The following is a 16898-nucleotide window of genomic DNA, read 5'->3' on the forward strand; positions in this document are numbered from 1 at the left end:
CGGCGAGTTTTAAGACGCTGGTATTGCACCCTGGGGTGACAAGACACGCTGTAGTTGTCGGCGTGAAGGCCCGCAAGAAGACTATAAGCCTAGAAGTTAGAGTTGCGCCTTCGTGATGGCATCCATCTGGATGCGGTAGGCAAACCACGGGCTGGTGCCATCAAAAGTGAGCAGATCCACTGGCCCCAAGGGACACAGCGAAGAGAACGCGCCCGCATCGTGCCCGCCGTTCTCGGCTAGGCCCAGAGACCCGACGGGAACAGCGTCGGACTCAGCGTTGAGGCCCGAAGTCAGTGGTCTGTCTGGGCTCAGGTCTGCCAGCACTCGGCGGCGGACCTCGCACCGGGGCGCGTCAACCTCCCCAGCGCGTGCAGCCAATCGGGCATTCCACGCGTCCATCCGCTGCGAGACGCGGTCTGTCCATAAGGCGCTGGACGCCGGCATGCAGCTGCCGAGTGAACAGGCTGAGCTGTTTAGAACACCAGTGCCCGTATTCCGAGTTTGTCATAATAAAAAGCGTCAATCTGCCGCAGCGGCTACACCTGATTGGTCTAAACGCCGGAAGCGGATGTGGTGGTTTGGATGCAGCGAAAAGGGTCAAAGGAATCGGATGGTGACGTCAGACACATAGCGTACGCTCCTCTAGCAGCAGATACTCAAGGACAGCCAACATGGTGGCACGCTCTGAAGCGGAGTCTCTCGCTTCGACGTGAACTCATCGGTGTTATTGCTTTCTTCGGCACGTGATTTGGCTATAAATAGGATACAGGGCTTTCGCTTCGTCTTACCTTGACTGTAACAAATTGGACGCATGATAAATTTTGCCTGTTTTTAATTTCGCTGGACGATTCAGTAGCTTCTAGGCCTAACGAGCACCGGCTTGTTGTAGAAATTGTTCTCCTCATTCAAACCGGATGGCGCCACTATCACCGGAGTTATATCGTCTGCGTTTGTTAAAGGATGTAATATAAAACAGAATGACTCTGAAATTGCTTGCGTTTACTGCGTGCAAACGAGCATTTCCTATTCTAGAACGCTCTATTAGCTGTTGAAACATCCTGCATCACGATTGTTTGCAATGTCTGGCAGCGTGAAACCGCTCATGTACACGGATGGTCAGTCGCCAGCGACACGCAGCTACAGCGACGCGTTTGACAAGCCAGAGGTGGTTTTTCGGCGTCCCTTGCTGTTCTCGATAGCCGCAGTGGTGTGGCTCTGTATTGAGCTGGCGAGTTAGCTTGCAAGTTAGTTTTCAAGCGTCAGTGTGGGCATGCCTGCGCTTCGTACCATGGCGAACTTGTGAAAACTTCGTCGGCGAAGCCTCCCGACACATCTATGAAGAGAAACATAGCCAGAAGGCTCATTCCTTTTATTTATTGGCGGCAGCAAAATTAAACGTATCAGCGGCATCTCGCGGTTCTTGCAGTATCTGCAAAAAAAGAAATTAGAAACTTAAATTACCGTCTGCACAACCGTCCGATAACAGCGCCAAATTACGTTCATCGGTGTTGCAGACGGCAATTCGCCACGGCGGCTTGGTTCAGCACGGCACGGAGCGCGCATTGTGCAGCGAGTGAGTGCATGCTGCAAATTTTCCTCTCCGTTTCATTTTCCTCGAGATAAATGCAAAACGCCGCGTTATGAGAACAAGCAAGCTGCCCTTTATTTACCTTATAGGCGATCGACGGTTTTAGAGGCCGCCTTCTGTCACTGAAAAGTCATGCGTAGTGATTAAAATATTCTCTTCTTTAAGTACACATCCGGCCTTTACGGTACGTAAAAGAGTATCTGAACTATTGTATCTATTTGTCGAAGTCAAATGGGCAAATAAATCAACTTTCATATTACCCATTTACAGTGAAATCCGATGGGCAACTAAACTGTCGGCAAAGAGCAAAAGCGCCGCTAGACGTTTCCACGCGGCAACCGAGATGCAGTGACATTCTGCCGCCGTTCAGAGTCTCAACCGAACCGACATCCGCTTCCGGCGGTTCGACCAATCAGGTGTGGCCGCTGCGGAAGATTGTGACGCTTTTTATTATGACACAAACTCCAAATACGGCCCCAGGGGCTGTCGGCACCATCCGCTCCTGAAGGTTCTCCTTCGTCGCAAGGTGGTGGCGGAACCCGGCTGTCGGCCGCGTACGGTGCTGGGTTCTGGAAACGTATCTGTGGAATCCCACCGCTGCCACCAAATATGTTACGGAATGCGCGGGCATCAGCGAAAAAAAGCACTGGGAAGCCCTCGACAGTCAGCGTTCTTCTTGTTGCTGTTGGCCATATAGACATGTCATATAGGACCTTCAGATTTTGTGCATACGGCGACTCTTTTGCGGGCAAATGGCTATAAAAGTGCTCCTGTTTGATCAATCCGCAAATATTCCCCTGACAATGAATTGGTTAGTAATTAATAATTACCATCCACATGTGCGCAGCCACCTAAAACCGTGTATGCATGTGAACAAGTGGATACTACTCAGCAATTTACTCCCTAACTGAAATGTACTCACATCTACTGTATTCCACTGAATTCATTCGATCAACACTGTACTTATGCTGATCACAATTCGTATTCACACGCACTGAGTGAATAGGCTTTAAATGTGTATTTATAGCTTTAGCATAACTTCAATGACAAAATTCATTAAAGATTATGTTTGTCTTATGCCAGGAACTAAAATTGCATACGCGAGAGACCGCTGTGCAATAACCCATTGTACTGTTCTCGAATGGCTGGAAGATAAATTGAGGATGGGTTCACTCTTCACATTTCGAGATATAAAGCAATCAAGCAATGTGCGCAATTCTAATGCGAAAGCTTCACATGCGAAATGCAGCGACATTAACACCCATCGCAGTACCTGGACTGTAATTCGAGGTAAGTTCGCGTGGTCTCTAAGCGGCCTCACGCTTGTACTACAGTTCGACCACTAAATATTCAATATTTTGGTCAGTTCAGTGTCTGGTGGCCCTCCTCGAGTGGTTCACTTTCTTTATCTACAAATAAAAGCGGAATTGAAGGCAGCTCGATCGCTGGCTCATTCAGAAAGTCACGCATTATTCTCCTCGCATACGATCTTTCGTCCTTGTTTTTATGTTGCCGACTGTAACACCAGGCCATGCTAAATGCACCTCTTCCCTTCTTCTACCAAGTATTCATTTTTGAGATCCTGTTTCAAAAAAAGAACTACAATAAAAAACAGTACACTTTAATTTAAACGAGTGCCAAGCAGCGCTCAGATTCCTTCTACAACATTGATCATTTGTTACATGTTATCATCATACATTCTTCACTCAGTGGGCTTTGTTAGCCCATTTGTCAGACTATGCACCTCATCATTTCATATGTAACATCATTACTCGCCGATGCACCTTAGTATGCATTTAATGGCTGCTTTTTATATGCTCCCCTTTTTAATGGTTTTGTATTACCTTTTCCGCACCGCTCTCCTTCCGCTTTTGTCTCCCAAATTCCCTTCCCACGCAGAGCAGCATGCCAGATTTTTAAGCGCAGGCTAATTCTCTGTTGTTTTTTTTCATTAAAGGGATTCTCTCTCTCTTCCTTCCAGACTGTGCCCCAGACTCCCGATGGTGATAGCAGCAGTTAATGAGTATTATTGGCACTGTGCGCATGCCAACGAAGACCTGCCAAGTCACCGATCTCTAGCGTAAATTTCCGATTTTAGGTAGCCTTTAAGTGTCCCTACGATGGAGCAATTAACAGCAGAATATTTGCAAGGCGAATCCCACCAGTCGGTAATAGCAACCTCAGCCTCTCAACTATAGAATAGACAAGGAAAGGAAAGTGAGGGGCTGGACCTCTCGCTTCCAGCTTCACACAGTGCGCACCTTCTTACGGGGACTTGAGCCTATTCCTGGAGTGGCTCCTCTAATTTTTTTTACTGACCCAGCTTTGTTTCTAGATAAACACTGGCCGCTCTGCAAACTGCCTAAATTTGTTTTTACGGAGTACCTGTTGTCAAGAATTGCAGTCTCACTTAGGTCCGTGCAATGCGTTAGCATAGTGCAGGCAGCAGTAGCTGTTTGCTTCGATCAAACGCTGCCGCTATATGCAAAGCACTTATCTGCCAATCTGTTAAATGGTCTCCTGGAGGAATATCTCTCCCAGTATCCGAGCCATGCTGTTGTTTTCACAGTATCCTCTAAAAAAGACGAAAAAGCCGCAGTAGCTGCTTATTCCTAAGCACTAGATTGGTGTTATTCTATCTGGGTCCCTGATTATACACCAATTTTTGCTGCTGAATTTTCAAAAAGTTCCCCGAAATATTACTCAGGTAACCATTCTTTCTGACTGTCTCTCAGTCTTGGCACCGCTTGAAAGCTCGTAAACTAGTCTCTTGTACCGATCCCTAATGTACTTTGTGCCCCTTCATGTGCAAGAAGTTCGTTTTCAGTGAATCCCAGGGCACTGTGGCATTATTTCAAATTCGGTGGCCGATTTCTTAGCCAAATCAGCCAACAATGGGCCTGTTCACCATGTCGTTCCGAACCTCACCCTGCTGACCACGACCCGTTATGAACGGTACCAAATACACCAGTACCTGAGCCATGAGCCCTCCTTGCTACAGCGGACTTTAATCACTTAAAATTGCCATGGAACATACGTTCATGCGGTTCAAGGCAATATGAGGTTTCCATGACGATGTTGCTCTGCAGGATTCGTCGCCTCAATATTTATTTGTGGCGTTCTGGGTTCACACCGTCAAATCTATGTGCGTCATTCGGGGACGTGGAATCCTTAGACCATTTCCTCTTCTACTGCTGGCGGTTTGCACGGCAGAGAATTCAGTTTTTTTGCAAAATCCTCTCGCTCAATAAGGGCTGCCGTTTACTCTTCCCGTCCTCCTATCCTTCGGTGCAACCGTCAAAAGGCATGCCCTAAGGCAGGTATGTGAACTTCTTCACAGGTATGTCATCGAAACCGGGATATTTTTTGTGTTACCTTTTCATTGCCTTTACTTTTCTCTCAAAATGAATTTATTTATAGATATATTCATTTGAAATTTCTTTCGTTCCGCTTGTTTCCACGATTTTCATTCCGATTTCCTCAAGATCTCTCAAAATTCCTATTTATATTCACAGACTCCTCTATTTATATTTAGCAGTGAATTTTCTCCTATTTGGATCCTCGCCAAACCTTGGCCAATCCCCAACCGTAGTTATGTGTCATCGCTTTTGAGGTCACAAAAACAACAACATATATATGAAGGACGTAAACAGTCACCGAAACCGAGGAGCGCGGGAGAATACCTATAAACTATACGTATATACTTGCGTCTGGCGGACCAAGGTAAGCTGGTCTACGAGGTCCACGGACATTACTTTGGCGGCCCTTGCCAAAGAGCTGGTGCATTGTGTTTGACCTGTCACTCGCGTATTGCGTGTACTGCAATTTCTGCACAGTTGGAATTTATAGCCTCCGTAGTGTTATTTGCTTCGGAATGGTTACCCACGCTGAGAGTTGTAGTTATTGTGTTTCGCTCTTGCCTTCGACTTCGGCTTCGCATCGCGCGATTCCGTCGCCCCGTCTCAGAAGAAGACAAAAACGACGCTTCGACTTTCCAAACACTGTGTCGCGATGGAAGCTGGCGATACCAAGGACAACGATGGCCAGAACGAGAAACGTGGGTGTTTTTTGCTATCAGCCTTTCTCTTTCTCCTGGAACGCCTTGAGGTCTTATAAGTCGGCTCGCATTTGGTCTGCAGACGGGAGCCTAGACTTGTTTAACACTTGTGCTGCAAATGCTCGTGTTACCGGTCTCCGATCAACTTCCCTTAGCCCTGTTGCAAATATGTGCGAGATTTCAGTTTTCTCAGGAAGCACTTCGTTTGCTGTGCCGTTCATGATTCGCAGCGCCAATAGACAGTCTTTTTTTCTTCCATGTTATTGAGTTTCAGTAGTACAAGTGGCACTCCCTCTTGCCAACTGCCATGGCAACTTCGTGCGCGTCATGATTGCTTTCTATAGCATAATTCCGGCGTATGGCGGGTACGACGTGCGGTATATCTTGTGTGGCGTATGTTTGCGGGATGGCATCCTATTTTATGTTATATTATGATGCGGTAAGGTATGGTGTGATATGAAGTGCTGTTACAGCATGGTGTGACGGGTTTAACATCCCAAACCTGAACATGGGCTATGAGAGACCCTCTAGTGAAGGGCATCGAAATAATTTCGACCCCCCCCCCCCCCGGGACTATTAACGTGTACTGGCTGCCACACATTACACGTCCATCTTTCCCATTTCGCCTCCATCGAAATGAGGGTACTGCCACTGCCTTGGGCTCAGCAGCCGAGCGCATTATCTAGTGAGCCACCGCGGTAAGTCCTTAAGTTAAAAAGACTCTCCGGTTTTGTGACATCGGCACGGCGAGACGTCAGGTCATTGTTGGCGATGCCTGGAAAGCAGTTATATTTTTTGAGTTCCCTACCAAACAGGCGTTTCCCGCAAGGCAGCAGACGAATCGCAGACGCCTGCGACTAGCTATTCTTTGCGAAAGAAAAAGCCCTATGTATGGTTTATGTGGTGTCGCTTTTAGCTATGTATTTCTTTGCACAGCTAAGGTCTTATATTTACATTCTATTCTTAAAATATGAAGCTAGCCCAGACTATTTACTACTCCTACCAATCATTCTTATAGAGTTAATGTGTGTTCTGCTTTCACTTTCAGCTTTCGATGAAATGTAAGTACTTTCACCTTCATTTGTCCGCAACCTATCCTAATGCGTTTGTCTTCATTGATAGACTGTACGAATCGATTCTCCATTTAAGAAAGATAAAAATGAACAGAGCACTTGATTTATTCTTGGACGGATTAAGACACAGAACCAGCATAGGACACCACACACTGACTGCAGCTCTATGAAACTATGATAAACTCAATGAAAAAGCTTTCGGTAGTCCTGCGCTCAAAATGAATCTTTCCTTGGGAGCTCTGGAAGAGCGGTCACTCCATCGTTTCGCCATGATTCAGTCACGCACGAATGAATAAAGCTTACGTCACGAAATGGAAAGCTTAAGGTCTCATTGTCACGTAAAGCCAAGGAAGGTGAACGCCATATGTCGTTTATCGCGGATCTGTGCGCCAAATTGAACAGCAGCGATTCTGGGTGCCACGAGCTCTAAACTACGTGTACCTGGCAAGATTTCCTCGCTGGCTCAACAAAGGCAGCCTTACATCATCCCTTGCTACTGTGGTGGGAAACTCTTTGGCCCATATTCGATAATGGTATGGATTACTAAAGCACTGCGAGGGTTAGGTGTGGACGCCGTAATGGCAGGCTCCGGATTAATTTCAACTGCCTGCTGTTTATAGTGTGGGCTGTCATCGCACAGTTGCCTCTTTGCATTTCGCCTCCATAGACGTGCTGCCACCACAGCGGTTCAGTTGCAAAGCGCCTTGGACTCAGCAGCCAAACGCCAAAGTCGTTGAACCATCGTGGCGAGCGAAGACTTGAGTAGTCAAGCTATCCGCAGTGTGGGCCCGCCTTAATACGATGATCCGCTCTAAATCGCAGGCCGATGGTATGGGACCGCAAAAGCATTCTCATTACCGTCGGCTTTTTCGGTGGGGTCATCGTGGTGGCATGGGCCGCCTTCACCTTAGTCAGCAGGCTTGGTGAGTACCCTACGTTTGCTTCGACCTTACTTCTAACCTAAACAAGATCGATCACTTCGATAATGATTAGGATACACTTTTATTGTTAAAGGACATCTGGTAACAAAGAATTCGATAGCGCAGTGTTTTTCGTCTACCCATGGTGGGGTTAGATAACCATTTTCTAAACATTTCATCCTATGAAGCCGCGAACCAGGCCAAACGAAAGCATGTACCCATTGTATCACCGGTGAGTACACTCCGGCATTGAGGATCGAACCTCGGACCTCTCGCATGCAGTGCGGATGCTTAAACGACTAGGCCACCACTGCGGTGGTCAATCACTCCGATCAATACGGAGTCACTGAACGCAGCTGCGCAGTTATTCTACAGTTCTGGGTAATCTTTTATATTCCCACTGGCCACGTACTCGACCACATAAGGAAAACTAGTGCATACTTTTTATTAAGTGCAATGACGCGCTCTTTCCTACTAGCCCTGATCAAAGGCTTTATGGGTCTTGGGTGATCACACCAGCCCTCTTTGGTCGCACATGTGCATGTCCACATCGTATTGTGCCAAGATTGCCTTCCTTCATTTACGAGTGGTGAGTGGCACTCTACGGCTTCGTGAAAGCCACAAAGAATCCTGCTGTGCTTCGGGGCGTAATGAAAACATTCCTAGGGCACCACTGCATCCGCATTCCAAACTTTCTGGAAAGCGCCAAAAAGTTGTTAAGTGCCACCAACGTCGGGCGAAATGAGCCACCAGAATGGCCGACTGACTTAGCAACAAGTGGAATCTTTCACACATTGTTGACAGCGCTTAAGCGACGTGCTCCGATTTTGTGTCAGTGACATCTGCCCCTTGGGTACGAGATGGCGTGTCTCAGAGGGTGTAAAGAGCGCGATTCCTTGCGTTTTCCATCCCCGCGGAAATATTTTGCGGTGCACTCAATTCCCTGCCTGAGGCGCAGCTTCCGATAGCCGCCGTTAGCGCTGCCTCACTTTTCGGGCCTCATCATGCAAAATGCATGTAACAGGCACACACGGCGTCCTGGAGCTTCAGTCCGTCCATGAAAGGGTACGCCTGGCAGCGAACAGAGCGCACAGAAAAAGGCGGCTACCAGAATAATAATCATCATCAGCATATTTTGAATGCAGGACAAAGGCCTCTCCCACCTTTGTTCAAGTGTTTCGGGAACTAGCTGCAGCCACATTACCCCTGCAAACTTCTCAATCCATCTCGTGCGCATATGCCTACATCTCCGCCGCCTTCTGCTAGCTTTGCTTTACTTGGAGTCTACTTCGTTATCCTAAGCAACCATCTGCTAGCTTGCCTGCAAACTGCATGCCGTGCCACGCCCATTTCTGGCTATTCGAGCTATATATTCATTAACCCGCGTTGGTTCACAGATTCATTCTGGTATCCTCCTGTCTCGAGCTTACACCTACTATTTTCATTTCCATGGCTCGCTGCGCTGTACTTTTTTTTTCAGTTTCTTTTCAGTGCACTCTCACAGACATGCTATCTCGCACCCAGAGGCCTACATCATGTGTTCATGATGCACATTGGAGTATGCCACTCGTGAGCTATAGAAAACTGAGCGGATGTCTCGATATTGCGACAATATGGCGAGCCTCCAGATGTAACGGGCCGCGCCAAGAGTCGCGCTGTAGTTGGTTGCCGGTCTTTACAGCGGTTAAGGTCGAAGGATATGTTCGTGCACATGCGAGAAAAAATGCTAAACTGCTGCAAAGAGGATGACAATTCAAGCATTCTGGCCATCGGAAAAGCGCGACGATAGACGATGACGTGACTCATGTCCACAACCCATTCATTTAACGTCGTTCAGTTTGTACAGGAATTCCCCCTAGGCGCGTCAAACCACTGTGATTTGCATTAAAGCGTACGAACATGGCAACATAGCGTCCACTTTGTACAGCGTGCCATGATCGCCTTCTGGCATCTAATTTCAGTATTCTTCCACTAAGCCCCCCCCCCCCCTCCCCGATTTCATCATCTTGGTCTCGAGCCTGCTTGACCTCAAAAAAAAAAGCACCTCATAACTGCCAGTAGGTTTCGAGCCCGTTGGGGCGCAAACAGATAGCTTCGCCAGCCACTGGGTTACATCATTATACGTCATCGCCGTAGCCCAACACCTTGCTCGTTTAACTGCCAGTTTCTCGCACTGTACCTTCGATGTCGTTGTTGTCATCAATTTCAATCCGTGCGCAACAGATACAGAACACATCGCTATCCTATTGCCCTTTTAACATAATTTTTTGTAGCCATAGCTACATTACGGTAGCATTTCGAGCCTTCAGCGTGGCGGCTCCGTGGCGATGGCGGCGCCGCTGCGCTGTCATGTGGTTGGTCACGTGGTGTGGAGCAGCTGCCGGTGGCGCGGCACCGTGGCTCATCACGTGGTTGGTCACGTGACCAGTCACGTGGTGCGGAGCAGCTGCGAAACCGAGCTGCTACAGCTGTGCGCATGTGCCGTGTCAAGTGGGACGATGAAGAAGGGAACGCCCAGCGAAACGGAGCGACGAAAGACTGGCTCTGCCGTTCAACTGAGCAAGTTCCACTCGGCCAGCTGTAGCTATCGCGTCACTCCAGGTTTAACCAGAGCTCAACCACTGCCATTTTTTTAGCGTGCTAGCACCAACGCCCACACAGCGGTTCCTCCAGTCTGTCTGAAGCCTGCTTGGCCTTGAAAACCAGGCTCGAATCGAACCCGAAGCGAAAACCGACGAGTTAGCTCACCTAATTTGAATGTTCCCTAACCAGGCTAAATGTTCCGTTTTTTTTTTTTCAGGAAGCGACCAATTTTAACAGAGTGGCCACCTTGGGATGAATGGCAAGCAATTATGAATTTTACATTAACGATGGAGTGCAGCATCCACTTTGAGTTGCGCCAGAGGAAGGGATTCGTTGGCGCGGCTGGCTTCAAGCGTCTCCGCACCAAATGAGAGGTTTTCTTTAACTTCAGGTTCTTTCTTCCGCTCAGTGTCTTGTAGGTGTGACAAGGATTACTGAAGTGCTTCCGTCTATCAGTACTTCAGGAGCACAATTTTAGACTGATTCAATTTATGACCCATTCTTTCGTTCTTTTATCATCAGCTTCCACCTGTGACTTGAGGGCTTTGACGTCAAAGGAAGAAATGTTGTTCGCTAGCTCTGGTATAAATGGTAGCGCGGATCAACGGCACAGAGGCAAAAGAATGAAATGGAAAAGAATCCGCACAAAATGCAGTGTCAGTGCTGTGTGCTCTAAACCCTGCTCTAACTGAGGAGTTTCGAAAGGTTTCTTTCGGCATTATTATTGTGCAGCAGTGAAATTATTGTCTGACCAACAGTTCCCTTAGGTCTGGATGTCGTAGCACCTTTTTTGACGTCTATAAAAGTAAGCTGTCTGAATCGAATATTCTTTGATGACAGTAGTACTATTCTGCGCTTAAAGAAAACGGCGGGTACCATCAATGAAATTAATTTTTATATCATTCGTTATCTTCACTAGTCGACAACTGGTTATGCATGCTATAAAAATTTTCCATGCGTACAGGCCGCTCGTCATAGCGGCAGCGTTGACTTGTTATCATCCGTGAAAAATTGCAGCAATTACATGGCCACAAAACTGGCAGTGATCATGCCCTTCGTCACCATCGTTGAGGTCAGAGTGAGTTAAGAGTTGTTAAGAGTGGCCACATGCTGAAATATTAAGAGAGGATCAGAACTGATAGCTTAATAAGTAGGTGCGATATGCTTCGAACACTGAACATCTTCTAATCGGCTGCGTAGACCTCGAGGCAGGCTTCGGTTTGGTTTATGGTTTATGCGGGTTTAACGTCTCAAAGTGACTCAGGCTATGAGGGACGCCGTAGTGAAGGGCTCCGAAAATTTCGACCACCTGGGGTTCTTTAACGTGCACTGACATCGCACAGTACATGCGCCTCGAGAATTTGAAAATTGAAAATTGGTTCTTGGGGAAACGAAATGGCACAAAATCTGCCTCATATCTCGACGGACACCTGAATCACGCCGTAAGAGAAGGGATTAAGGAGGGAATTCAACCACTACGGCCGCGATCGAACCAACTTCTTTCGGGTCAGCAGCCGAGCGCCGTAACCAATGAGCCATCGCGGCGGCGCGAGGCAGTTTTCATCAGCTAAGATATGCCAGGTGCATATGTATCGCATTAACCTCAAACTACTTGTCGATATAAGAATTCTAATCGAAGCAACGGGCGTCCCATTGATTTCTAGTCAAGAATTTAGAGTCCCTAAAAATTACGTGATATGCCACGACATTTTCAGGTTAGCAGTCATCTTCAAAGAATAGAAAATCAATCTCTTAACTATTACTTTCCCCATCAGCGATGTTCCGACTGCTCGAATTTCCGTAAAATAAAGTAAATTGTAGCCAAAGATATTTTGTTGGGACACGGGAAAATCGCTAAAGAAAAAAAAAGGAGAAAGCCGCTTGAAAAAGAGATGAAAGAGCCCACATACACCTGGCCATCTGGATTAATTCATCGCAGAGATACATCAGCATAACATTTGTGTCATCTCCACAAAATTGACATTAGGCAGCAACTTGCCCGAGGAGTTTTCTGTCACGACATACTCTGACCCGTCTGCGACGGCGTTTACCTCAGCTAATCTGTCCTTAGAGCGGTCGATTTAGGTTGCCTGCCACCGTTCGGAACATTTCATTGTTAAATGCCTCTCAGGGGGCGACTCATAAACAACATGACGTACTGAAGGGAATTCTTGAGTCTAGAATGTGCACGGGCATGTCTAGACTGGCACCACCAGCGCCACTGTCACTGCCGCGTGCAAATAGAAGGAAGGTGAACCAAAGAACTCAAGATTGATGAATAGACGCGAGTTGCAGCCAGGGCGCGCACCTAAATGACGACGGTGGCTGCGTAAATCCAGATACGCTGCGCTCAGGAGTCGCTAATTATATGAACTCATAAGCACCAGTATCCTTTTACCTGTTTCTTTCCTTCTGTCTGTCTTCTTATCGTAGCGAAAGCTACTCTGGCCACGAACTCGCAGTTTTGCCGAGCTCGCATTCCCACCACACCACGTGACCAACCACGTGACTGGTAACGTAACCAACCGCGTCACGAACAACGTGTCGACACCTAACCAGACAACCAGACTAATTTGGACTTGCAATCAAGATTAACCAAGGCTAAGCAAGCTATGCCTTCGCTTTCGCTACGTATATCCTGGCATAGCCGAGCTAAGCCACTGCCAATTCTTTTTTGTGCTGCCTTTTGAGAAGTGTGCTCCAAATAGCTCAGTTCAGTACTCCGGCCCACTAGTAAAAGGGGCGAAAAGGTGGCGGGCAAAAGGTGCATTCACGTCGTTTCCAACCCAGTCAGCCACCTGGGTGCTCACACAGGGCACGTCCGGTGTGTGGTGCTGTTCACAGGAGGCAACAAAATGATCCTGCTGACCCGCGAGGAGGCGGCCCGCCTGGTGCGTGAGCGCGGCTGCAAGTGCCGCAAGGCACGCAACCCCTCCGTCACCGGCACGGGGAGGCCTCGGAAGGAGGACTACGTCTGCAACTGCCCGCCGCCTGGAAAACACAAGCCCAAGGTGAAGACTAAGGCCAAGGCTCCGGCGAAAAAGAGCGGTGAGCTGTGGACGCCTGGCCTTTAGGTCTTCTTGTGGAGAGTCTTACAATGCCTTCTGGTCATGTGGAAAAGCATCGCCACGTGTTCCTGTTGCATCTCGGCCAACAATGGCGGGGCGTCGGCTTCTAGAAGGGCTCATGGTCGCCACGAAGGCATGGCGATTGAGAACCTATTCAGCAGCTGTCTTGCCCTGAAGCCATGGCACCGGCGTAACAAACGTTTCGACTGGGTCATTGTCTCTTTCTCTCTTAAGATCATTTGGAATACATTTTAACGCTGCTGTGAACTGTTAACGAGACACTGTGGCTAAAGAAAAACTAGCAGCCATTTTTGTATTCGCAATCGGTTATCAGGTGAACCCTATTTTTTTTATATTGCAGTTAGAAGTTGAATGGTGTGATGACGGCTAAGCAAAAATGCAGCTAATAATATACATTGTTTTTATGTTGTGCCTGAGTAAATGTGCCAGTAATTTATGTCGTGTGTTTAGGAATTAGATTCAGTGTGAATAAGTTATTTGCGTAACTAGCCTGAAGGCAAACGCATTCTAGATTCGTACCAGGAAACGAGAGTTTCATACAGTGCAGCTTCTTGAAATCGTAAACTAACTTCATTGCGAGTACCTGAGGCGAAATGTCAGTGTTCTTCGTATACACCTCGCTAAATGTATGTCCAACATTCTGGGGCGAAAATTTTGTAACTTGTAAAATTCTAAGCAGCTGTTCCGGATATATTAAAAGTAATAGTCAATATATCCGCATATCCCCAGATGACAGTCTGAGATTTTTTTCTGTTAAGTTTTTGCTATCGTCCAAAGAATTCCCCATTGCTTTTTATGGTAGTCTTAAATGTTCGATGCGACTGATATAAACACTAAAAAAACGACTTTGCTACATAGAAGAATGGACCACCATAGGAAAAATTGTGTTCATCAAAGGTTTCCCACTCAAAATTGCTTTTGTCCAGAATTGTTGGCTATCCCAGTTACAAACCGCTTCAGTGGGCAATGCACAGCGCAAGCATGACAATTTTCGTGCGTAAGGCAGCCGCAAAGAAAAGCCGCTCCCTGCTACGCTTGCCTCCTCTTGGAATCCACTCCGTTACCGTTAACGACCATCGGTTATCATGCCTTCGCATTATTTGCCCTGCCCAAGCCCACTTTTTGTTCTGGATTTCGACAATTATGCCATTAACACCCATTTGTTCCCTGTCCCACTCTGCTTTCTTCCTGTTCTCTTCTCCCTTTGCCTAAGGGAGGTATTCAAAGGCCTGAGTTGGAACTCTGGGGTAAAAGAGTCAATGGAGAATACATTAGTAATGTGCGATTCACTGATGCATTGCCTTGCTGAGTCCCATCAGAGGATGCGCTGCAAAGCATGATCACCCGGTGCAGGGTAGTCAACTGGAACATTCTTCTGGTAAACTTTCCTTCCTTTCATCTACCAGTTATCTCTCATCATCAGTGACTTAGATAGGCAAAGCAGAACGCGCAATGACTCATCGGCTGCTATGGCTACTTTAATTTTTTCAGTAGCAGTGGTAGATATGCGTGGCGTCATAGTATTAATCAGATCTAGAATCAGCTAGCTCTGCCCACCCGTTCTATACCTTCTGGAAAAACAGTTACAATTTCTTTTTTCAGGTTTCATTTTCCGCTGGAATAGTTACCGCATGGCCATAGCTTTTATTGTGGAAGTGATAGGACGGTGAATATTTTGATTTGGTGCTGACATTTCAAAGCTTACATCATCAAACAGTATCAATAAAGGTCATAAAATTATCATTACAAGGGCGAAACAACAGCGCAGAAAAGACACACGAAAAGTCCACACACGAAAAAACTTTCTCTTAGCGTGTGTCTTTTTTGTGTTTTTTGTTCCAAACGATATGCGCCCTCCTTGTCCTCAACAAGTTTAATTCAACTACCTCAGAGTAAGGCATTTTTTTTCGTTTTTCTTACAGCACCAAAGCCTAAACAGGTTTCAAAGGAAAGCAAGAAAGAGCAGCCTTCTGTATCCAGAAGTACTGGCGTCAAGGAGTCTCTCTGAGTGGCACGCTCCTCCAGTTGAACTGTTTTATGTCTGTTTTGGGTTTCTAGTAAAAATGCAAGTGATCTACTGCCTGGTCTCTTCTCATCATCGCTTTTTGGAAACCAGCAACGAACATTTTGACGCTGCGGTCGAATCAACATCTTGTCATTTGAAATAATGCCTGAAGTGCTATAAATACAGGCAACTCCAATATGGAAAGAAACGACATACGACATTTATAGTTCGATTGTGTTTTTAACGTCCCAAAGCGACTCAGGCTATGAGGGACAACGTAATGGAAGGCTCCGGAAATTTCGACCACGTGGGGTTCTTTTACGTGCACTGACATCGCACAGTACACGGGCCTCAAGAAATTCCCCTCCATATAAATGCGACCGCCGCAGTCGGTATCGAATCCGCGTCTGTCGGGTCAGCAGCCGAGCACCATGACCACTGAGCCACCGTGGCTGCTTGACATACGAGAAAAAAATCATTTATTACTTCTGTGTTGAAGTTCAAAATGTCTCGGCATTACCCACCTCAAGGAAAACTGCTCGATGCTCCAGTATTGATGCATTTATTGCAAATTTGAAGAAAATTCGTGCATGATGTTCTTGTACCACTGCGTCCGATTTCATTTGCTTAAGTTCATTCCCTGATATGATGTAGTTAACGCTTATTGTGTGGTGTGGTGTGATGTGTGGTGTAACTTTTACTGTATGTAATTTTTGGTTCACTCCTGCTTGGAGTTGTGCCACTCTGCAGTATTGTTAATAAATAAAAAATGAAGAATCACGCTTTCTCTCGTTCTTAAGGAGTAACTATTGGCTGAATGAGAGCTGCTGCACAACACGTGGCTGGGAAGCAAAGCTAGAAAGACCAGGTTATGTGTTCTTAAACAAATTGAAAAATTTTTCGACCATTTCTGCTACCTAACCAGCATTGGTGAAGTCTTGGTTGCAAATTGTTGGCCTTTGCCACGAAGATCTCGCATATCCCCTTTGATTCTCCTATGACTTAACACCAGCTCACCTGCTCTGAACCATCGCACAGAGCGATTTTGAACGCGAGAACGTTATTGGTGCCGTTGAGCGGAAAACCCAGCTTTTCCCTGTTACTCAAAAATTGACATCGGCTGAGAGATTCATGACGTGAGAGTCATCTAATATCACCTAAAAAAAACATTGAAGATTTGGAATCGAACCCCGTCCTATGTGTCCTGGGCATGCCACCAAGAAATGTGCACTCAATGAGGATAACCGGAGGCCTTGTACTAGCACTTCACCTCAAACTATGTCTGGATTACAGTACAGTAACGGGTAATTATTAGTGTCGCTAATTCGTGGCACTAATTAACATCACATTCTTACGTTGTAGCATAACTCTCTTAAGGCGAACTTAAGTGTCCCCCCAATTTTTTATTTTTTTCTTTAAGGCAGTAATTGCTCATTAGCATCCACCAAAACGCAGCGATACGTCTGCTGTAATTGTGCTGTACCCCGGAAAATGGCGAATCTTTCTTTAACTGTGAAGTTTCTGAGAAAGCTGTACACCTTTCCTTTGACGCCGTATGGCTGCGCTTGGGTGGATGCCAATGA

At 46.7% G+C, this 16898-nt stretch overlaps 1 protein-coding gene across 1 annotated transcript; it reads left to right on the plus strand.

Annotated features, from left to right (window-relative positions):
• The first annotated feature begins 5599 nt into the window (after positions 1–5599).
• Positions 5600–15382, plus strand: LOC144134121 (uncharacterized). Its single transcript, XM_077667097.1, has 5 exons — positions 5600–5645; positions 6694–6706; positions 7541–7641; positions 13066–13269; positions 15233–15382. Exons 1-5 carry the CDS (start codon positions 5600–5602, stop codon positions 15316–15318), a joined length of 450 nt encoding a protein of 149 aa, XP_077523223.1. The 3' UTR covers positions 15319–15382.
• The last annotated feature ends 1516 nt before the right edge of the window (positions 15383–16898 follow it).

The sequence above is a fragment of the Amblyomma americanum genome, chromosome 5 (genome assembly GCF_052857255.1).
Source record: "Amblyomma americanum isolate KBUSLIRL-KWMA chromosome 5, ASM5285725v1, whole genome shotgun sequence".
NCBI classification, from domain to species: Eukaryota; Metazoa; Arthropoda; class Arachnida; order Ixodida; family Ixodidae; genus Amblyomma; species Amblyomma americanum.